Source organism: Kogia breviceps, chromosome 9 (assembly GCF_026419965.1).
Source record: "Kogia breviceps isolate mKogBre1 chromosome 9, mKogBre1 haplotype 1, whole genome shotgun sequence".
In the NCBI taxonomy this organism is placed as follows: Eukaryota; Metazoa; Chordata; class Mammalia; order Artiodactyla; family Physeteridae; genus Kogia; species Kogia breviceps.
This window is the reverse complement of record NC_081318.1, coordinates 93,995,194-94,017,750: the sequence shown is the minus strand read 5'-3', so window position 1 is coordinate 94,017,750 and position 22,557 is coordinate 93,995,194. Positions and strand designations below refer to the sequence as shown.

Sequence of the window (22,557 nt, the reverse complement as noted above, 5' to 3'; positions counted from 1 at the left end):
AACTAACACACTATTGTAAAGCAATTATACTCCAATAAAGATGTTAGAAAAAAAAAGAATGCAGTGTTCACAGTACTCCTCCTAGCTTAGATGGAACTCTAAGAGGCCTAGTTTTCTTCATAGGTTCAACTAAGAAATGACTATGTTAATGAATTAATATAGAAAACATTAAAATCAACTATAAAAGTTTAAAAAGCTTACAACTAATATCGCTAATTATAATTAAGTTGTATTACATTTTTGGACATCATTTTTTAATTTCATATTAAAATAGTCATCTCAGTGTACTATTTTGTTAATAGCTGATACCTTTTTAAAAATCTAAAAGATACCTATAAATAGCTAGAAATAATAAAAATATAGTATAGTTACTTTAATTTCAGCTCTCCTATTAGAAGAAAATAAAAGAGAATCTCTTTAGAATACATTGCCTTTTGTAAGTAAATTCTAATACTGAAATTTCAAAGTTCAGCATATATTTGCTGTGTACCTACTGTGTGCTAAAGACCATACTAGGAGTTAGTATAATAGGAGAGATAAGAAAAACATTATTGCAATACTGTGTGACTTGTATTGCAAAAGAAAGGATGGAAGCCAGAGCATACCTAGAACCTGTAATGACGATTCCTTGTCACCATATTGTTGCATTCTGCTTCTTTTCCTTAGGGTTGCAGTCGGCTTTTGGTCACAGTGGATCTAAACCTCACTAATTCTGAGTTTATCCAATTTTACTTCATGTATGGATGCCTGATCACACCAAACAACCGTAACCAAGGTGTTCTCTTGGAATATTCTGTCAATGGAGGCATTACCTGGAACCTGCTAATGGAAATCTTCTATGACCAGTACAGTAAACCTGGGTTTGTATTCTATTTTATCTCTTATAACTAGTATGTTGAGCAAAGATGCTTGGTAAGGCCTGCCAGCAATCCATCACAGGGACCACAGGGGACCTGGACCACACTCACCAGTAGAGGATGCCTCTGAGACTAACACGAAGACAAGGTTTCTGAGCTAGATAAACAGCTGGTTTGGGGTTTTTATTTCAAAAAAAACGAGTTTGTGAATCCGCAAATAAGATAAAATACACAATCACAATGCCAATAATGAATAGACCCACTGTAAAAACTCATATAAATTAATGAATATATGATAATTCAACAGCATTTTGGGAAAGTGGAAACAGAAGAGTAATTTATTTGTTTGTTTATATAGTGTTCACTCCATTTTAAAGAATTGGGGACTAGAAAATAAACACAAAATGTAAATATCCTTAAGAAGCCTAGAGTCTATTTTTAAATTCCTTATTGAAAAACCCTGAAGAGGGCTTCCCTGGTGGCGCAGTGGTTGAGGGTCCTCCTGCCGATGCATGGGACACGGGTTCGTGCCCCGGTCCGGGAAGATCCCACATGCGGCGGAGCGGCCGGGCCCGTGAGCCATGGCCGCTGAGCCTGCGCGTCCGGAGCCTGTGCTCCGCAACGGGAGAGGCCACAGCAGTGAGAGGCCCGCGTACCGCAAAAAAAAAAAAAAAAAACCCTGAAGAAACACAATGTCTGGGTCATTTTTAAGAATATACTCTTGAAGGGCAAAAAACAATTGTGGCTGATTAGAAAAGTCCAAAAGTTGTTAAAAAGGAAAAGAGCATATTTATTAAAGTAGGAGGAGGAGAATAGGGAAGAGGCAGGTGATATAGGAGAGAAAGAGAGAAGGAGAGAAGGTTTGAGGAGAGCAGAGTGGAGGGGAGAGGAGGAGAAAGGAGGGGAGGAGAGGAGTGATTGCAGCCCAGTCAAGAAACAGAATAAATAAAAGGAGAAACATAGATAATCTCAGTGCATGGCAAACCAGGTACAAGCTAAAAATTATGTAAAATAAAAACAATCAAGAATCTTGTAAATGATCATTTAAATTCAACGTATCAGTGAAGAATATGTTCAGCTGTGAATTACAGAAAACCTAAAATAACTTAAAAGGTGTTTTTTTCCTCTCTTATGTAAGTTAGATCCAGAAGGAAGTAACCCAGAGCTGCTACAGGGGCTCTACCAGGACCAGAGACCCAGGTTCCTTCTACCTGGTACTTCTGCCACACTCAACGCTTGACTTGCATCTCATGGTCTGAGAGGACCCACATTCCAGCCTGCAGGCAGGAGGATGGGGCAAGATCAGTGTGCTGTTTCTCTTCAAGGACACTTCCTAACAGTTGTCCACACTTCCTTTCACATTCTCATAGCCAGAACTTAGTCACAGAGACACACCCAGATGCAAGGCAGTCTGGACATGGTGTCTTTATTCTGGGTGATTATTTGCCTCGCTAAAAAGATAGGCTCCTAATATGAAGGGAGAATGGGGAATATGGCAATTGAGGAAATGCCAGCAGTCTCTGCCATAAGCAAAAGTTTTAAATACTGCACTTGCGTTAAAGTTGGATGCCAATAAAGGATTCCAGATAGAAACTAAGTGGTACACAGTGTAATAGTGGAAAAAAATGTGCTCACCTATTAGTAGGAGATAGTAGGTAAGGCAAGTAAACTGTTTGTGGAGAAAGTTATAATGACTCTCACATACGAGTTCCTGAACACTTTAACAGCATAATATACAGGGAGAAGGAAGTTATGTTTCTGTAGGGTAAAAGCATAACTGTCTAAACCACTTTAGTTCTCTGAAGGAGAAACAAATTCACCAAGGTAGTAACAGTGGTCATAACTTATTTATACTTTTCAGCAGCCTTGGATAAATTTCCACTCCAAAGGTTTTTAAAAGGTGGTCAAGGATTTATCAGGAAAGAGAAATGAAGATAAAAGATTGTTGCTCTGGATAAAGAAGTGTGATTGTGTGTCCCTCCAGGAATGGATAGATTTCCGATGTTATTTAATACATTTTAAAATGTTAATTAAACATGCCAATTCAAAGGAGAAAAATTATAGAAAGTTCTTACAAGGTGAGCATACAGAAAAAGAGGGAAAGGAGGGGCACAGGTGAGCTTCAAAACTGAGATGCATGAGGAAATGAACATTGGAAAAGATGATTTACCTAAAGACTCATGGTCTCCAAACTGCCCGTTACTACACAGCTGAGGGTCTGGGATTCACAATCTACACTTCCCTTCCCTAAGACCAAGATCCACTGAGTCATCATGGCCCAAAGGGTGCACAAAATGATGGACATAATCAAAAAAAGTATTTAAGGGACTTCGCTGGTGGTCCAGTGGCTAAGAATCTGCACTCCCAATGCAGGGAGCCCAGGTTCGATCCCTGGTCAGGGAACTAGATCCCACATGCCACAACTAAGAGTCCACATGCTGCAACTAAAGATTCTGCATGCTGTGACTAAGACCCAGAGCAGCCAAATTAAATAAATAAATAAATAAATTTTTTTAAAAGTATTTAAAATCCAAGTACTGGATATCCAACTAATAACATCCTAGCCTTAAATGGATTCTGATTGCCCCTCATCTGGAATACTTCCTACTCTTCTGGTCCATTATACTTCAAGGAAGACATCAAAGAGAGAAGAAGAAGGGAACATAAAATCAACAAGGAGATAGCATAGTAGGCAAGGAGTAGATAGTAGGCAAAACTAAAATAACAAAGCCTCTTCCACGTGAAAGACGAAAACCCAGGGGTCATATTGAAGCCCTCAGCTTAAGGGCTCTTCCCAGGATGAACTGCAGTGCTAACACGCAGAGGCAGCACTGGAATGTAAAGGGAGGTAGATTAGCATGGATAAAAAGATGAGACTTTATGGGAGAGTAAACATCAGGAAATTATTTTCCCCAACAGACTTTATGAGTTGTGAATATCATTTCGAAGGGGTTTGATATCTTCCTGGGGTTTAAATGCATCATTGTGATTAAGGGATATTTCCGACCTCATTTGTAGCTGGTTAAGATTCATGTTGGAGGGTGGAGCCATGTGTTTCCATGTGTCTTTGGTGATTGAGTCAGGGGCAGCCTGCTCCGCGTGTTAGCCCACGGTTCTCGCTCAGCATTGCTAAGTATAATGTTTTCAATAAAGCATAAAGTCGATGTCAAACCAGGCAACTGATGAAGTAATTACATATATCCTGGTACTCTCAGGCTGAGAACCCAAATGTCCTGCCACAATCTAGTGTCCAAATTCCAAGCAAATTTCTGGTACACATGGGAGTGGAATAAAATCAAGGTGGCAGGGGAAGGAAACAGATGAAACCAACCCCTGAGTGGCAGGAAAAAAGTCAGTATTGGTTTATGTCTACCAAAGTGCATATACCCTATGCCTACTGATCTGGAGGGTCTCTAGGCAAGCAGAAAACTGTAGGGTCCCTCTCAGGCCTGCCCAGGGACAGTTAGAGCAAGATCCAGGATGCTTGAATTTGTTCACATTCTGTTTCCCCAATTCAGTGATTTGTGAGACTTCGTAAAATTAAGACAGTTTATCGTGGTTTTTACAAACGATTTTAGCTAACGTCCTCTCCTCATCCTCCATGTGACATGTAATACCTTATCTCTGGTTGCACATCCCTTCCTCGTATGAGACATTTGACAAGACTTTCCCCCAACACCCCAACCATCATTTTCTTCAGATTCGTGAATATCCTTCTCCCCTCTGATGCTAAAGAGATTGCTACTCGTTTCCGCTGGTGGCAGCCAAGACACGATGGCCTGGACCAAAACGACTGGGCCATTGATAACGTCCTCATCTCAGGGTCTGCCGACCAGAGGACCGTCATGCTGGACACCTTCAGCAGCGCCCCAGTGCCCCAGCACGAGCGTTCACCCTCGGACGCTGGCCCTGTGGGAAGAATTGCTTTCGACATGTTTATGGAGGACAAAACTGCAGGTAAATTCTTCACTGATGCTAAATGAAAAATCCATTTGGGTCTTTTCCAAAAAAATGGAATGTGGAACATTTTACAGATTCTCAAGTACAGAAACAGTGAAAAGGGTGTCACCCTTTTCCTTCTCTCAACTTCCTGGTTTACATTGTAACTAAATCTTTTCTTTTGGTCAAGCCAGCAACTTTGTTTTAATAAATAGCATTCAATAATTAACAGGGTAATTTTCTTTTTAAAAATTTTCATTTCTACGTTTCTTGTTTTTTATTTTGGTTAGAAAGCCAACATTTTTTGGACATTTGTTTTATTCTCCAAGGACAAGTGTTTTGTTTTGCTGCATGTCAGACGCGTTTGTGATGGTATTTCATGTTTTCAGAAGTGTCCAGGGTCATTCTTGTTATTCTTCATTTCTGATAGGAGTATCACAGTGTCCTGGTGAACTGTCAAGGATCTCTCCATGTTGTTCTTATATTTAACGACTTCTTTTCATTTCGTGACACTATTGTGGTCACCTTTTTTTAAGTGGTGTCGTATATTAAGGATATGGCTTTGTCATGCCACATACTTGGTTATACTATATAAAATGTGGTATCTTCAGGTGAAGTAGTGATATTTAATTACACATATCGTATCGACACTGCAAGTGCTATTGAATAGATATACTATACCACTATAGATTCATCAGACAGTGGGACTGTGCCATATCCAACTCTGCACTAGCCTCTTGCATAGAAAGGACAATCTGGTTGTATTTTACAATAATAAGACTGATAAGAACCTTCTGGAGGAATGAAATCTATGCTGAAGACAGTTGAAATGTGAGGAATTTTAATAACTTAAAATACTTAATTATTAGTGTTTTATTTTAAAAGCAACACATGTTCAAAGTGTGAAATTAAGAAAATACAGAAAATCATGAAGATGAAAATGAAAATCACCCAGAGGATAACCATCATCAATATTTTGATATTTTTCTTAAGAGTCTTTTTTTCTATGCCTCTATATAATCGTATTTCTAACAAAATTATAATCTTAAATTATACATATTTGTAGCCTGCTCTTTTCATTTAGAATTAAATCCTTACCATTTCCTCTTGTCCTTAAGTATCTTTGAAAATATAATTTTAATAGCTGTATAGTATTCCATTATAATTTTTATCATTTTAACATTGACTATTTAGATTTATTCTTATTAATTCATTTATTAGTATTTCACATGGCACAGTGGTATAACTGCAGATATTTAATAAAAATCACCCTCTTAAATAGAAAAAGCTTAAAATGTTCTCCACCACTACCAAGTAGTCTTACTCTTTCAAAAAGGTTGTTGAGAAGACTTACATAGATCTGATTCAGAACTTTGCTAAATTACTCATTTATTTTTCCCTATGTAATGGTTTACATAAGTGAGTTTATGATCAGAAAATAATTTAAGTACAACTTCTGTATGAATAAAAGCAAATACATATTTTTCAAGTACCTAAAATAGTGATTTTTACTTTAGACTAATTCGTGATGTACAATTAAGCTCCTGCTTGTCTTGCAAAGACAGTGCTCCTAGAAAGTGTAATATCTACTTATACAAGTAGTTTATGATATTGTGGAAGAGATTGGTGTTAGCTGATTAATGTAAGCCCTTTTTCATCAGGATTGCAGAGTTCTAGCATAAAATAAAATATGTACCCCAGAATAAACTCAGGGTATTCTTACTGGAATTCAAATTTCTATGCCTTTTGATTCTTGAGTCCTGTATCTGTGCTGTAGGACTAAATGTAGCTGCAAATCCCATGGAATGAAAACTTAACAGATAATGGCATTGTGGTAGCCATTTGAGTCCTGGAGGTAAACTGCTTGTTCTACAGACATATGTTATGCTCAGACAAAGTCAAAAAGACACAACACTAGTGAAGGCTCAATTCCATTTAAATTGTTTTGTCTCCTCTCTGACTCTTCTGAGGCCAACCAACTCTGTGATTTGCACAGTAACCCAAGCCTCCAGTTGCACCCATTCATCTTCACTGTGAATGCTGGAGCTAACCAGGAAACTGCCAGAGAAACGTTGGACCCATGAAATCAAAGTGTATCATGAATTAGATGAAATTTACAGATATGTTTAATTTCTAAGCTTTCTGGGATAAAATCATTATGTTAAAACACCTCTTCCGGGCTTCCCTGGTGGCGCAGTGCTTGGGAATCCGCCTGCCAATGCAGGGGACACGGGTTCGTGCCCTGGTCCGGGAGGGTCCCGCATGCCGCGGAGAAACTAAGCCTATGCGCCACGGCTACTGAGCCTGCGCTCTAGAGCCCGCGTGCCACACCTGCTGCAGCCCGCGTGCCTAGAGCCTGTGCTCCGCAGCAGGGGAAGCCACTGCAATGAGAGGCCTATGCACCGCAACGGAGAGTAGACCCCGCTCGCCGCAACTAGAGAAAGACCGCGCCCAGCAGCAAAGACCCAACACAGCCAAAAATAAATAAATTAAATAAATAAATGTATTAAAAAAAAAAAAAAAAAAAACACCTCTTCCGAAAGGGAAAAGAAACTGTAGTGACGGACACGAATGTGTGCACACGCGTACGTGTGTGTGTGCGTGTGTTTGAGAGAGAGGGACAATAGGATTATTCTGCACTGATCAGATCATAACCTTGCTGCTTAAATTTTCCTTAGACACCTAGAAGCTTTTTTAAAAAAATCACTTTATTCAGGTGTAATTGATGTACAAAAGGCTTTAGATATTTAATGTATACAGTTTGGTGAGTTTGGAAATAAGTGTTCACCCATGAAACCGTCACCACAATAAAGGCCATAATTTATCAATCACCTCCAAAAGTTTCCTCCTGCCCCCCCTCTTTTTTAATATTGATTTTTCTGTTGTGGTAAGAGTACTTAACATTAAGACCTCTCTTAGCAAATTTTTAAGTATGAAATGCAGAATTGTTAACTATAGGCCCCATGTTGTACAGTAGATCTGAACTTATTCATCTTGCATTACTGAAACTTTGTGCCCTTTGACTGAAAAGTCCCCATTTCCCCCTTCCACTATTCTACTCTCTGGTTCTATGAGTTTTACTATTACAATTTTTTTAATTGCCCAGGAGGTACTGCCAAAATTTGAATAGAAATAGCTAACTCACTTGGCTATCATGTTACTAAAAATCTTCCTCCGTCTTTAGATTCTGCCTAAAAAGTTAAACACCTGTCAGAAAAAGAAATGGGTATACATCTTCCTTTGCTTTTCATCTGTAACACATACAATACACTCTTTCTTTTTAAAGGTAGACTTAGCTAGTATTGGATACTTGATATATCGCAATCTCTCAGTATCCATGTTCCTAAAATGATGTGCTTACATTAGTGTTTTGTCTATGGATGGTATGTAATAAGAGAGATTTCTACTTAAAATAATTCTAGATTTTGCCTAAAGTGAAAATTTGTTTCAAAATATTTTTGTCATAAATCTGTCATAATTTTTTTTTCTTTTTTTAAGTAAATGAGCACTGGCTATTCCATGATGATTGTACAGTAGAAAGATTCTGTGACTCCCCTGATGGTGTCATGATTTGTGGTAGTCATGATGGAAGAGAAGTGTATGCAGTGACCCATGACCTGACCCCCACTGAAGGCTGGATCATGCAATTCAAGGTGAAAATGTGATGACCTCAATTACATAAATAGCCATATACCAGCAATATAAAATTGAAAAAAATTGTGGAGACAACGATCATACAATATTTTATTGACTAAATACATACTTTGAAAAATGAAATTTAATATTAAGATAATATATCAATACATCCCAACTATATATAACTTAATGATTAAAAGTATTTTATTTTTGAACTATTTCAAGATGAAACTTACATAAGAGTAAATGTGTTTCTGTCTGGGATTAAATACTGATAGAGCAAAATATTGATAAATAAAATGTAGGATACTGATTTCAATTCCCTAAGTTTAAATCATTATATGATTTAGGCAATTTTTTTCCTTTAAGAGAAGATTAAAGCTATTGCGGTTATACCTACTTTTTTTTATACCTACTTTCTTTACAAAAGCATTTAGTGTTTCTGGAGAAAGAAAATTATAGAAAACAAAGGTATGATTAGCATTAATGCCAACATCAATTTTGGCCAAGATTTTATTTCAATCAATCTATTCTGTCTACCTCAATCCCACTGTATTAGCAACAAATGTTGCATTATGACTATCTCCATCAACAAAGGGTTAGGGTCGAAAGTACCTTCTGTAATTACTTCATTGCATCTTACTTACAGTTGAAAGTGATTTACTGAGAGTCATAAATTGTATAACAAAACAGTAAATTTGGTAAAGCTGTTAGTAATCCTTCTTGGTCGAGCATTCTGCCATACAGAAGTGCCAGACCATTAGCACAACAAACAACAATTTGTAAGAGTAGGCCCAGGCCTACCAAGGCAATCAGCCAGCCATGGCAGAAGCACAGATTTCAGCTTCTCTCCAAACTCCCTGCACAATATATGTGGCACTTTCTATAATCTGTCACCTTGGGCAACCATGTCAACTCCGCCATCTATCAGCAGAGCAAATAATGAACCTGAAAATACAGAACAGATGTGGTTGTCTGTCAAATGATCAGCAACTTTCTTGCTACCAAGTCTTTAGAGCAGAAACATGTAATATGGTTTTAATACCTTAATAATCTTGCATTTCCATTTGTTAGATCTCTGTTGGATGTAAAGTATCTGAAAAAGTCACCCAGAATCAAATTCACGTGCAGTACTCTACTGACTTTGGTGTGAGCTGGAATTATCTGGTCCCTCAGTGCTTACCTGCAGACCCAAAATGCTCTGGAAGTGTTTCTCAACCATCTGTATTCTTTCCAACTAAAGGATGGAAAAGGATCACCTACCCACTTCCTGACAGTTTAGTCGGAAAGTAAGTAGAAAATTAAAATAAAGCCTAGTTCTTAGCACTAGAAGTAGGTTTAGGGACACTGTGGTCAGCCTGAAAGTATTGTGTAATTGTGGATAAAATGCTCTCTTCCTCCCTAACTCTAAAGGTTCTCTAACTGGTGACCTCCATGATGAGCTAATTTAAGGAGACCTCAAATTGTAATCCTCAGACTTGTCAAGATAGGCCTTGACAGGCCCTTCCATTTTCCATACTTCAGTGTCTGAAAATGGGGACAGAGCAATAGTGATGGCCTTGGAGCCAGTTGAAAGCACGTATGCTACCTTATGGACCTTGTAAATTGTGGTCCACTGTACATCATACGCTTTCCACATTACTGCCTTGTCAATTCATGATAGACAGAACCAAGAACAAAACCTAACTCATCATGCTATAGGTACAAATCCTAACTCTTCATGCTATTTGTACACATGTAGTTTGTAGGTAGGTTTCATTTTTTTCTTATCAAAGCATTATGTTCGGGCTTCCCTGGTGGCGCAGTGGTTGGGAGTCCGCCTGCCGATGCAGGGGACGCGGGTTCGTGCCCCGGTCCGGGAGGATCCCACGTGCCGCGGAGCGGCTGGGCCCGTGAGCCATGGCCGCTGGGCCTGCGCGTCCGGAGCCTGTGCCCCGCAATGGGGGAGGCCACGGCAGTGAGAGGCCCGCGTATCGCAAAAAAAAAAAAAAAAAAAAAAAAAAAAAAAAAAAAAAGCATTATGTTCTGCACCTGCAGTGAAAAGTAATTAGCTGGAGCAGTAGTGAGCCAAGATGATTAAACTGTTTTTTTTTAAAGTATGTGGATAAGTTAATTTAGGCAATTACAAAAAATTTCCAAAGATGCCACAGGCTGCAACTAAGACCCGGTGCAGCCAAATAAATAAATATATATATATATATATATATTTTAAATTTCTCTTCAACTATAAAATTAGGGGAAAAGATACATTAAAGAAGATGACAACCTACCATATGAATCACAGTTTCTGGCTAAATGAAGAACCTTCTTGTGAAACAGAGTTAGGATATAGGACCAGAACATATAGAGCCTTTGAATAAGGTGCTTACATATGGAAAAAAAAAAAAAGTCCCTTAGAGATCATTTATTACATGACCACTCACAGTTTTCTGCTATAAATCTAAAGGGCTTAGTCAATTAACATGCTAGAAAACAATCAGGATACTTTCAGCTGCAGGTAACAGAAAACTCCATTCAAATTAAAATTAAATTTGGCTCAATTGAAGACGAAATGTATTATATCTATAATGAAAAAAACCCAAAGATAAGTGGACTCTAGGGTTGATTGATTGACAAGCTCAACAGTGTCTTCAAGGACATTGTTATTTCTTACTCTCTCACTATTACTCTTCGCTCCACTGTCCACACATGGATGTCACACTCAGTCTTCAGGCTGGTTCCCCTCGTGAACATAGATGACTTCCAGAAAGCTGGAGCACAGTGCATCCTTACCTGTGTCCAATGCGAGAGAGAGAAAGAGTCGCTTTTCTTTCTAACAGAGCTGGAGCAAGTGCCTCCTTGCATCCCATTGGTACAAATTAGTTCAAGAATGCCCGTTCCTGACTCCGTCAATAGTGAGGGGCATTATATTACAGTGATTGTCTCACATGACTCATCTGGGCTGAAATGGATGCTGGGGAGCCACCACAACCTCATTTCCTCGTTTCCCCCTCCTGTCTTTACTCTGTTTTTTATAATGAGGTATAATTTACATTCAGTAGAATGAACACATTTTAACTGTTCCTCACAGTGAGTTCTTCCCATTGTATAACCCGTGTAACCACCACATAAAACAAGATACAGAACATTCACATCATCCCAGAATGTTCCCTCATGCACTGTGAACTCTTTCCACCAAAATAGGGTGGCATATTTTAATATAAGGTTGATTATGAGGCTTGTATTTTCCCCAGAAGACAGAGAGCAATGATGAAATTGAAATCTCAGGGAAATTTTCCTTTAATATATAACCCTTTCAAAATTGTTTTCTAATTAGCACAGTTACTCTGAGAATGTTCATTATCTTTGGGGAATTCAGAAGTTGCTGTTTCCCAACCACCTGAGGGCCGTGTGTATGCTGACAAGGCTCTGTCAAAGGATTGATTCACCTTCTGTACAATTTCACGAATACGATTAATGAATCGAAATTGTGTCGCAGCCACTGGACTCCAGTTCATAAGCCACCTGATTTATGATAGTTACAGATTTGCATTTTTAAATGTTCCTTTTGCTTGAAATAGAGATTCCACTGTGGTTTTGGTGGGGTTTTTTTACAAGTTTACTCACATATTTTAAAATGTAAATTGAACTGGCTTTAAACTTCCATTTCTAGAAAGATAGTGGTACTCTGAAGACATCTTTTATTAACCCATTTCATCTTATCAGAATGATTTAAATGTTTTTTCTCTTGACTACTGAATATACATGCAGGAAAATGGACCTGAGTAAAGTTAACTTTTGTTCTTCACTCCTTTGCTCTTGTGTTACCAATAGTCCAGTAAGGTTTAGGTTCTATCAGAAGCACTCAGATATGCAGTGGGCAATTGACAATTTCTACCTGGGCCCTGAATGCTTGGACAGCTGCAGAGGCCATGGGGACTGCTTAAAGGAACAGTGCATCTGTGATCCGGGATACTCTGGGCCAAACTGCTACTTGACTCACACTCTGAAGGTAATGTTAAAGCCCCTGAAGGAAGCATGTACTCGCATTGCAGACCGTGCATCAAGAACCAACTTAAGAGTGAGACTAATAATTTATAACCACATTCTTTGGGGCCCCCAGTAAATAAATCCTTTGTATGGAAACTTTAAAAATATGTATTAGGTTTAAAGGTTCTGGATTCCTAAATCAGTCTCCAAGGTGGGGGGCACATACTCCCAGGGAGAACAAGACAATCAATTAGGGAATATTGGGGGGAAAAGTGCTAAAACATGTTTTATTTTATCTTACTCCTTTAAATTTTCTATTTTTGTTCGTGTTTCATAGAATCATAATAAAGTACAAAAGTATTTTTATATAATATATAAATAAATAAGTATATTTTGAGAGTACATGCTTAAGTAATGTTTTACCAGTAGGAGTATTACTATACTCAACTTTACAGTTGTTTTAGTTTAAGATTCTAGATTTTAAATTCCAATTATTAAACATTATTTAAGCAGTGTAAATGATCTTCAATATATGATGGAAAATAATACTATGGATATATCCTGTTGGGTTTCTTTTAATATCTTTTGGAAAAGCATTTGAAATCAGCTCTAATTTTTTTCAAGTCCAAGATGTATTTCTGTATTGTCTTAACTATTCCGTAATTATTCTTTAAAATTGTTATTTTTAAACACATGCCACTTAATTTTTTCCAGACTTTCCTGAAGGAACGCTTTGACAGTGAAGAAATCAAACCTGATTTATGGATGTCCTTGGAAGGTGGAAGTACTTGTACTGACTGTGGGATTCTTGCAGAGGACACTGCACTCTATTTTGGGGGATCCACAGTGAGACAAGCTATTACCCAAGATTTAGATCTCAGAGGGGCAAAGTAAGTCAATTTTTTGTTATTTTTGTCACAACTTAGCAAATTGGCCCCCGAACCAGAACGCATGTGTGGAAGAAGCTGTTATCCAGGACTTGAGTAGACGATTTGTTCTAATTAACTGTTCTGACGGATAATATGTGCTTGCGTTCAGATTCCTGCAATACTGGGGGCGCATCGGTAGTGAGAATAACATGACCTCCTGCCATCGGCCCATCTGCCGGAAGGAAGGCGTGCTGTTGGACTACTCTACCGATGGAGGCACGTTTTGGGGGTGAAAGCCACGCCCTGGAGCAGATTGCCACATTCCATCCAGTGCCCCTCAGCAAAGTCCCTGCAAAGCTTTGCTGACCTGGCAGTGCAAATAGTGAAAGCCACAAAGAGAAAGCTATAGACCTTAGTTGCATTACACGTTCTATATATATGTGTGACTTCTGTGTTATACAAAATCTACCCACCACAGAGAGATCACCTCTGTGCTTTGTGACCACCTAGAGGGGTGGGATAGGGAGGGTGGGAGAGAGGGTGACGCAAGAGGGAAGAGGTATGGGAACATATGTATATGTATAACTGATTCACTTTGTTGTAAAGGAAAAACCAACACACTATTGTAAAACAGTTATACTCCAATAAAGATGTTAAAAAAAAAAATCTACCCAAAAAGGGACAAGAGAGAAATCACATTAAAAAAAATAAACTCCAAACTTTATGAATAAAGAAAATAATCACTATGCTTAGCTGAAGCTTGATTATAAATGATACAATTAAGAAATAAATTTTTGCTTGGTCTTCCAAGTAAAAGATAATTTAAAAAACATTTTAAAGTGTTTTTAAAAGCTTTTGTGTGAACAAGCATGTAATAAATGCTATAGAAGAGCTACAAGAAAACGTCATTAGTTGTGAAAAAAGATAGTCAATTCGTGAGTCTGTCACACACTATTTTAACAAGATTCTGTTTCATTATTTTGAAGTAGTTGAAACCAGGCCAGTAGTACCATGAGGTCTTTAGAAAATCAGCTTTAGCAGATAGGTATCATTCTTAATAACTGGCAGATAAATAGATGACCGTAAAGTATTTTAGGGTATTCAAAACGTGTGTTCTTAAGTAATGTAAACATTCCACCTACTCTCTTATCAGTTGATGACAGAAGCTTCATATTAGTCCAACAATTCACAAATTGCATAGAATTTTAATAGCTATATTTTAAAATACTAGTTCTTGTCCAGAAACATGCAAAACATGGGTGTTTCTCATTATTTATGAGAAATAATGCATATAGGAATCGAGAACAAAATTTTAGAAGCAGAAAGTATATAATTTTTACTTAAGTGTTTCTATTTGTGGCCAAGTATTTCTAAATACCCTTCTTCCCCTTATATCATCAGCCTCATTTTGAAACAATATGTATAAGTGGGGAACACTTACATTAAAGTCACTGAAATCAGTTCTCATTATCTGGCTGAAGATTTCTTTGGGAAATTTACGGTAACTGCAGTATATTGGTGGTTTGTGGTGTTTTTTCCAGATATGTTACTTTTTTGGTGTATTTGCTTTATAGGAATTACTTGGACTTTGCTCCATGAGATGGATTATCAGAAATACATTTCTGTCAGACACGACTACATTCTTCTTCCCGAGGATGCCCTCAGCAACACAACTCGACTTCGCTGGTGGCAGCCTTTTGTGATCAGCAATGGACTTGTGGTCTCCGGGGTAGAGCGTGCTCAGTGGGCACTAGACAACATTTTGATTGGTGGAGCAGAAATCAATCCCAGTCAACTGGTCGACACTTTTGATGATGGTAAGAAACAAGACATTGAACAATCTTTCCTGTGAGTCTTTCGTCTGCTTATGTCTTTACATGAGTTACTATATGAAAAGCCTTTAGATGAGTTCCTAGCACATATTTACTGATTATTATGAGTAAATTTTTGCCCAATAGTTTATACATCTTCAAGGTTGGCTGCTTGTTGAGATGTCAACTAAGAATTTATGTTGAAATGTAAACTAAGACTTTAATAAATCTCATTAAAGACAAAATGTCTCGCTCTAAGTATAATTTGAAATTTCAATAGCCCAAAATAATTTCTGTTTCTTTAGGAATTTCTGTGCAGAGATACACATTGTATTGGTTTGAAAGTATACCAGGAAAAATTTTGCAATGGTGAAAGTTACCAGTCTAGCAATTACAGTTTAAAAGTTGAGTAATCATTGTTCTAGCATTTAATAATCTTTTCTAGATGTGATTTCTCACCTTGGATTTATCTATTATACCAATTAAATAAAATAAAAGTCAATCTTAAAGAGTAAGCAAAGAGCTAGAGCATAGACATTCAAGTAGTTCAACACTAAACCAATTAATTCAAGAGAATAACATGCCATATTGCTTCCAATTTACCTTAACAGAAGGCACTTCCCATGAAGAAAACTGGAGTTTTTACCCTAATGCAGTGAGGACAGCAGGATTCTGTGGCAATCCATCCTTCCACCTCTACTGGCCAAATAAAAAGAAGGACAAGACTCACAATGCACTCTCCTCCAGAGAACTCATTATACAGCCAGGATACATGATGCAGTTTAAAGTAAGGGGAAGCGGCTCTTCCAGAGTCTGGCATTACATTTGGGGGAGGGGGTATAGTGAGAATACTTATTTGAACAACTCCAAGGAAATGATTGATTTCATTCATTAAAAGAGACTTTATCTTATGAATAAAAGAAGTTATCTTTCACAAAGACCTTTATCTTGTAGGATTATTTGAACACAGGTTAAAATCTAAGTATATTGGGACATAGCAAGAAATGTAACTGTATTGTATCTCAGATATGTGATCTTGAGTTCACTTTTCCAAAGTTGGAAATAAAAAGCTCAAATAGGCACATCTGCCTATTAGTTTCTTTGTCTCTGTCCCTTTATGTCTGTCTCTCTCCTCCATTTCTCTACCACTTTCTCTTTATGCCTATTTCATACATCAAGCCACTTTGCTTCTTTATCTATCCTTTTTCATTATGTCTTTCCATTTTTTTTTGTCTCTGACTTCCAAAAATGAACCTGTACATTAGCCCAGTTGGAACTTCCCAAATCCTCAAAGATTTGAAAAGGACTCTTACTTCTTATAATTGCTTATTTTATTCACATAGAAGAATGGAAGGGAAGGCATAGGAGGTAATTAATAGACAATTAGAGAGAAAGATAAAGCAATATCAATTAATGTCTTTCTCACTGCAGAACACACTAAAAAGGGGCATTACAGAAATGCAGTTTATTACTAGATCATTTTAAAAAGACAGATCAGTTCTAATACCCTTATTTTAAAAGATGTGCTACAATCACAATTAATAGTAAGAATCCTTATTAGTATAATAAAAATGTATTCACAGCTGGGAGAAGGGGAAACTGAGGACTTATTACGTATAGGGTTTCAGTTTTGCAAGATGAAAAATTCCTAGAGATATGTTGCAAAAAAAAAAAGAAACAAATTTTCTGGTTTTCTCAGCTCTGTATTAAACTCTCCTTCAGAGACTGGAGGGGTGAGGCAAGCCCCCCAAATGCTAACACTCCCTCAGGACTGTCTTTAACTTAGTGACAAGAAGGATGCTCATGGTCATGTCCAGTGTTGGACCACCCCTAATTCCAAGCCACGTCCCTTAAGGCTTTCCCTCTACCGGGCTCACATCAGAGCATTTTTTTGATTAAGTTGGTTGGGACCTCCTCTTTTGCTGCCTCTATCAACCCAGAACTGAAGAGACTGAAATTTTCTTCTCTAGCCAAGTCAGTTTGTTTCTTAAAAAAAAAAAAAAAAAAAGCTTGTCCCCAGAAATTTAATGATTAACATGTCACTAAATCTGCATTTTTACAGTCACCATAGAATCGTTACCTGTGTATGTGTGGCTGAGCTGCTTTGCTGTGTGCCTGAAACTATCACAACATTGTTAATCGGCTACACTCCAATATAAAATAAAAAGTTTAAAAAATAAAGTCACCATAGACTTTCTAAACACCATATCCAACAGCTTTCAGCTTTCACCCATTCCTCATTTTTCCTTTTCTTTGTACTATTTGGCACTCTTGTCCTTGTCTTCTCCAGCTCGTGAAATTCTCCGTGCTATTGGCTTCTGGGTTCTCTGCTACTTCTCCTCTTAACCTTCTTGATATCCACGTCTGTCTCCTTTTTGGTTCCTCTTCTTCCCCCAACCTGGTAAATATCAGCATTTCTTAGTACTTCTCCCTGGCTTTCTTATCTCTTCACAGACATTCTCACCTTTGGAAACTTCATTCATCCTCTGGCTTCAAATATCACATCTTTAAGAGCAACTCCCATATCTGCATATCCAACCTTGACTGGCTCATCAACAGTCAATTCAGTACTTTTAATAGCCTGTGTACATTTCTACACCTCTGTCTTACTGGCACCTCAACTCAACATGTCTAACAGTGAACTTCATATCTTCCTGCCCTATGCCAACTTCTCTTTCTGATTTTCCTATTTCTCTTGATGGCACTGCTTGTCACCTATTCACTGGCTCTAAATTTTAATTTAATCTTTGACTTTTCACATCTAATCCGTTACTACATCCTTTTAATTCTAATTCTCAGTGTTCCTGGCACCCATCCCATCTCCTCTGTTTGCACTATTACCACCTTTATTCTGGCCCTAATCAAATTAAGATCAAAGACCTTTGACTACAACTCATGGTCTGTCAAACTCAACCAATCTTTCCAACCTTCTCTACCAATATTCCACATACTCTACACTTAGACCAAAATGCACCACACGCTGCACTCCAGACATGCCACAGTGCTTTCCCACCCAAATGTCTTTCTCCTGTCTCTACGTCTCAGACTCTTCCCATTCTTCAGGGACAGTTCACATACACTCTACCTGATGAATTCTTTTCTTTTTTTAAAATTGAAATATATTTGACGTATAGCATTGTCTAAATTTAGGGTATACAACATGTTGATTTGATACATTTATATATTGTAATATGATTGCCACAATTGTGATAATTAGCACCTCTATCACGTCACACAACTATCTTTTCTTTTTGTAGTTGGAATAATTTAGATCTCCCACTTCTGATGAACTATTTTCTAACCCACTTAACAAGATTCAATCTCTCCTTCCTGTGAAGCACCACAGCATTTTATTTGTATGTGTTCTGGTTTCCATTTCCACTATTGGAATATACTTTGTATTCTATCTCTGAAACCAGTGTTGTTTTATGAATAAACGTATAGTCTAAAGTTTTTAGCATTAACCTTCCCTAGTATCAGCACTGAAATAGGACTTATTGATTGAGTAGATGATTAGAACTTAAATTTGAATCACCAAATTTTTCTAGCATTTATGCATTATTGATGATTCAAGCATTTAATTGCACATAATATGGAATGCTTTTATTCACATGGAAATGGAAAAAGACTAGGAATAAATATTAAGTAATTAAAAATTGCTATTTTTAATTACAAATAAAAATTTAATGGTAGCATCAATGAAGATAGGATATCAATGAAAATGTTTTGAACCAATGATACTTTCTTTCCTTTAATTCTCCAAATACTGCTTTCCTTTTGACAATTTATCTTCCCTAAATTTATGATTAATATGTTATACTAATTAAGTAAATAGAAATAGTATTTTTTAACCCTAATTCTCATCTCCTTGCAAAATGGCATGACTTTAACAAAGCTCAAAAGAATGTATTCTTGGTGTCCTGGCAGGCTGCTCTGTAAAAGCTTCTCTGAATACTTCTTGATTACTTTTCAGAGTCATAATGAAGAGAGATGGGATTTCTAATTAATGAGAGGTATTATTTAATCTAGCCTGACACATATCAATTGTTTGCTTGTTTTAGATTGTGGTGGGTTGTGAAGCTACTTCTTGTGGTGACCTTCATTCCGTAATGTTGGAGTACACTAAGGATGCAAGGTTTGTGAAATAATGTTTTACATTTCCTCCAAACATGAATATCCAATTCAAATGTTTGTCTAGGGATTCCCTGGTGGCGCAGTGGTTGAGAGTCCGCCTGCCGATGCAGGGGATACGGGTTCGTGCCCCGGTCCGGGAAGATCCCACATGCCGCGGAGCAGCTGGGCCCATGAGCCGTGGACGCTGAGCCTGCGCGTCCGGAGCCTGTGCTCCACAACGGGAGAGGCCACAACAGTGAGAAGCCCGCATACTGAAAAAAAAAAAAAAAAAGTTTGTCTATTTTTAAGGCAGCTGCTTACAGGGGAGCATTCTTATGTATTAAAAGTGGCAGTTCCTGTGTATACATGTAAAAATTTCATTTGTATAAAATTCACACATGTATCTTATTTTCAAATTTTTCCTTCAAACCAGGAAAAATCAATGTCATATTACGCTGCAGCCAACAAACTTTACATTGTAAGTTAAGTAAGACACTACGTTTGTCCTCAAAGTAGAACCCTCTTTTATTCACATTGCTTGTTCTCAACCAACCCTAATAAAAATATAGATCAATGAAAGGTCTGAATATGCTTTAGCTAGAGTCACACCTCCTAAAGCATAGTAGCAGCATCAGCCTGACAGAGGAAGGTTGCCTTGCTGGTGCTGCCAGGCCTGACTCTCACCACCACTTTGAAAAATGAATTATAGCGAGAAAGTTTGGGTAGATAGAGAACTTTGTCAATCGACTCCAGGTGTAGTTCTTGTAACAATATCAGCAGGAGGAAGTAGCTAGAATCCCTCTCTGTTCCTGCCATCATTTTATTCTGTCATCTGTGAATATATATATATATATATATATATTTTTTTTTTTTTTTTTTTTTTTTTTTTTTTTTGCGGTACGCGGGCCTCTCCCTGTTGTGGCCTCTCCCATTGCGGAGCACAGGCTCTGGACGTGCAGGCTCAGCGGCCATGGCTCACGGGCCCAGCCACTCGGCGGCATGTGGGATCCTCCCGGACCGGGGCACAAACCCGTGTCCCCAGCATCGGCAGGCGGACCCTCAACCACTGCGCCACCAGGGAAACCCCATTTGTGAATATATTAATGTACCTGTAAAAAGTTAGAATCTATCTCATATGAGATAGTTTTCAATTTTTCTTTTTATTATCTGTAATTATAAATATATATAGGAAATAGGAAAATTACATTAAACTGTCTTAATTTAACCCAGCCCTAAAGCATCCCCTTGACATTAGACAGGTCATATATTTCTCTGAAGAGCTGTCTAATGCAGCCTCTTGGTTTCTGCAGGTCCGATTCCTGGCAGCTCGTTCAGACCCAGTGCCTTCCTTCCTCTTCAAACAGCATTGGCTGCTCCCCCTTCCAGTTCCATGAAGCCACCATCTACAACGCTGTCAACAGCTCCAGCTGGAAGAGAATCACCATCCAGCTGCCTGACCATGTCTCCTCCAGGTAGGTGGCATACTAATGTAAACTTCGTGGAATCACCTGCCAGTCTCTGCAGAGCACATACAATGAGGCGAGAGCACCTGATGAAATGAGGCTAGACTTTTAGTTGCAGCCCTAGTACCCTTTCCCCTCATCTCCCCCTCCTCTCACCAACCCATGCCCCTAAATGGCAATTGCATGTCCCAAGAAGAAATAGGATCTTGTTTGTAAATGATTCATAGATGTCAAATTTTCTTTTGATTAAATACCACAGCACACACCAAACTCAATCACAGGCCCAGAGTCACAAATGCCCAAAGACTTGGACTTGGCACCGTATCTTTCCCAGTGTTCTGTGCTCCCAAAGGCTGTGTTGCTTCTCCCAGAATCAGTGCCCTCTGGGTTGTGCCAGGCTGGTTGGATTACGCAAAGCTGCAGGGTAAATATAATGGAGCACAGTCTTCCTAGAGCAGCATTTATTTTCCTCAAAGATTTGAAAATGATACACCACTACGGGAAAAATAGACAGGTTTATTAGGGAACAGAATAGGAAATTCACATAAAATTTTCAGGGCTTTTGGGGTATATACTCCTAGAATGTGAGGGGTACACATTCACTCACCTCCACCAATTGGATGCTTCGGGGAGAAGTTTGGGAAGCTCTTTTCTTAGAAATAGCCCCCATTCCCAGAGGCTGGATGCTGGACGTAGCCATGGAAAATAGCAGCCTGCTGAATCCCTTCTGCTCTCTGTGGGACTTTCAGTGCAACACAGTTTCGCTGGATCCAGAAGGGCGAAGAAACGGAGAAGCAAAGCTGGGCGATTGACCACGTGTACATCGGAGAGGCTTGCCCCAAGCTCTGCAGTGGGCATGGATACTGCACCACCGGCGCCATCTGCATCTGCGATGAAAGTTTCCAAGGTCAGAATCCCATTTTGTCGTTCTTGACGCAGGAGACCATGGAGTTCTCATCTCAACATGTGTGCAAAGGCTGCTAGGAAATGGATAGAAACTCTGGCCTGAGGGATTTGAGATAGATGATACACTCTTTGATCACATAGTTATTTACCTTTGGAATGAATTACCAAGGGTAATTTTATGCTATGTTCCTTGAATTTTTGAAAATGCAGATTTTATCCTCCCAGGATATTCTATAGTACCTCACATTCTCCATCTTCCGTATAACTCCCTGCTCCAACCCCTACCTTTCACACTTCATTTCCACTCTGGACCTCTCTCCTGCCTGGCCTGGCTGCCTGTTCCTAGATACTGGACCAATATTCCTTCTCCCTGGACCTTTCCCAGTCCAGGGAGCAGCCGCTGTCCTCCCAAAATGGAGCCGACAATTCAAGATGTTCTGTTTCCCAAGTCACTCTGTCACATACGAAAAAAACCTTCATGACTCTCAAAAATATACTTTTCCTGCTTGAATTTCTAGAGGCTAACTCTGTATCTGGGGCAGAGTATTCAGTCAATTCCTAACATCCCAGGAGATTGCTATGTTGGCCTGTTTGAAGGCCTGCAGCCCTGCTTTCTTTTGATGCAATGTTTCTCATAGGTTTCCGCCTCTATTTTACAAAGTTCACTCTATCCAATTACCATTATACCCTCGGAGCCTAATAGCAACGCACAGTAAATCTTTTTTGAGTGAATCCTTACACTGCCTTATCCTTTACCGTTTACACAGTATCCACCAATACATTCAGCAGAGTCATTTAGTATTTATGGTATTCCCCATAAATCAGCTATGGTTAATATCATTATTCCCACTTTACAGGTAAAGAAACAGACTCAGGGAGGTTAAGTGACTTGCCTAAGATCACATAGCAAGTACATGTCAGTAAGAAGACCAGAATTCAAGTTGTCCTTTCCACTCAGCCTTGCTGTCTCTCAGAGCTGAGAGAGTTATCCAAA

The 22,557-nt window shown here is 38.5% G+C and overlaps 1 protein-coding gene across 4 annotated transcripts in view; it reads left to right on the top strand.

The window, feature by feature from the left end:
• RELN (reelin) overlaps window positions 1–22,557 on the top strand; it is a 539,216-nt gene that overhangs the window by 501,332 nt on the left and 15,327 nt on the right. For all 4 annotated transcript variants that reach the window (XM_067042797.1, XM_059074483.2, XM_067042796.1 and 1 more), the window contains 12 exons: window positions 667–860; window positions 4,558–4,814; window positions 8,295–8,449; window positions 9,507–9,721; window positions 12,246–12,423; window positions 13,116–13,291; window positions 13,440–13,546; window positions 14,845–15,087; window positions 15,693–15,868; window positions 19,143–19,216; window positions 20,505–20,666; window positions 21,407–21,564. In XM_067042797.1, the coding sequence (XP_066898898.1) occupies window positions 667–860; window positions 4,558–4,814; window positions 8,295–8,449; window positions 9,507–9,721; window positions 12,246–12,423; window positions 13,116–13,291; window positions 13,440–13,546; window positions 14,845–15,087; window positions 15,693–15,868; window positions 19,143–19,216; window positions 20,505–20,666; window positions 21,407–21,564 (2,095 nt within the window). The remainder of the gene's footprint in view (window positions 1–666; window positions 861–4,557; window positions 4,815–8,294; window positions 8,450–9,506; window positions 9,722–12,245; window positions 12,424–13,115; window positions 13,292–13,439; window positions 13,547–14,844; window positions 15,088–15,692; window positions 15,869–19,142; window positions 19,217–20,504; window positions 20,667–21,406; window positions 21,565–22,557) is intronic.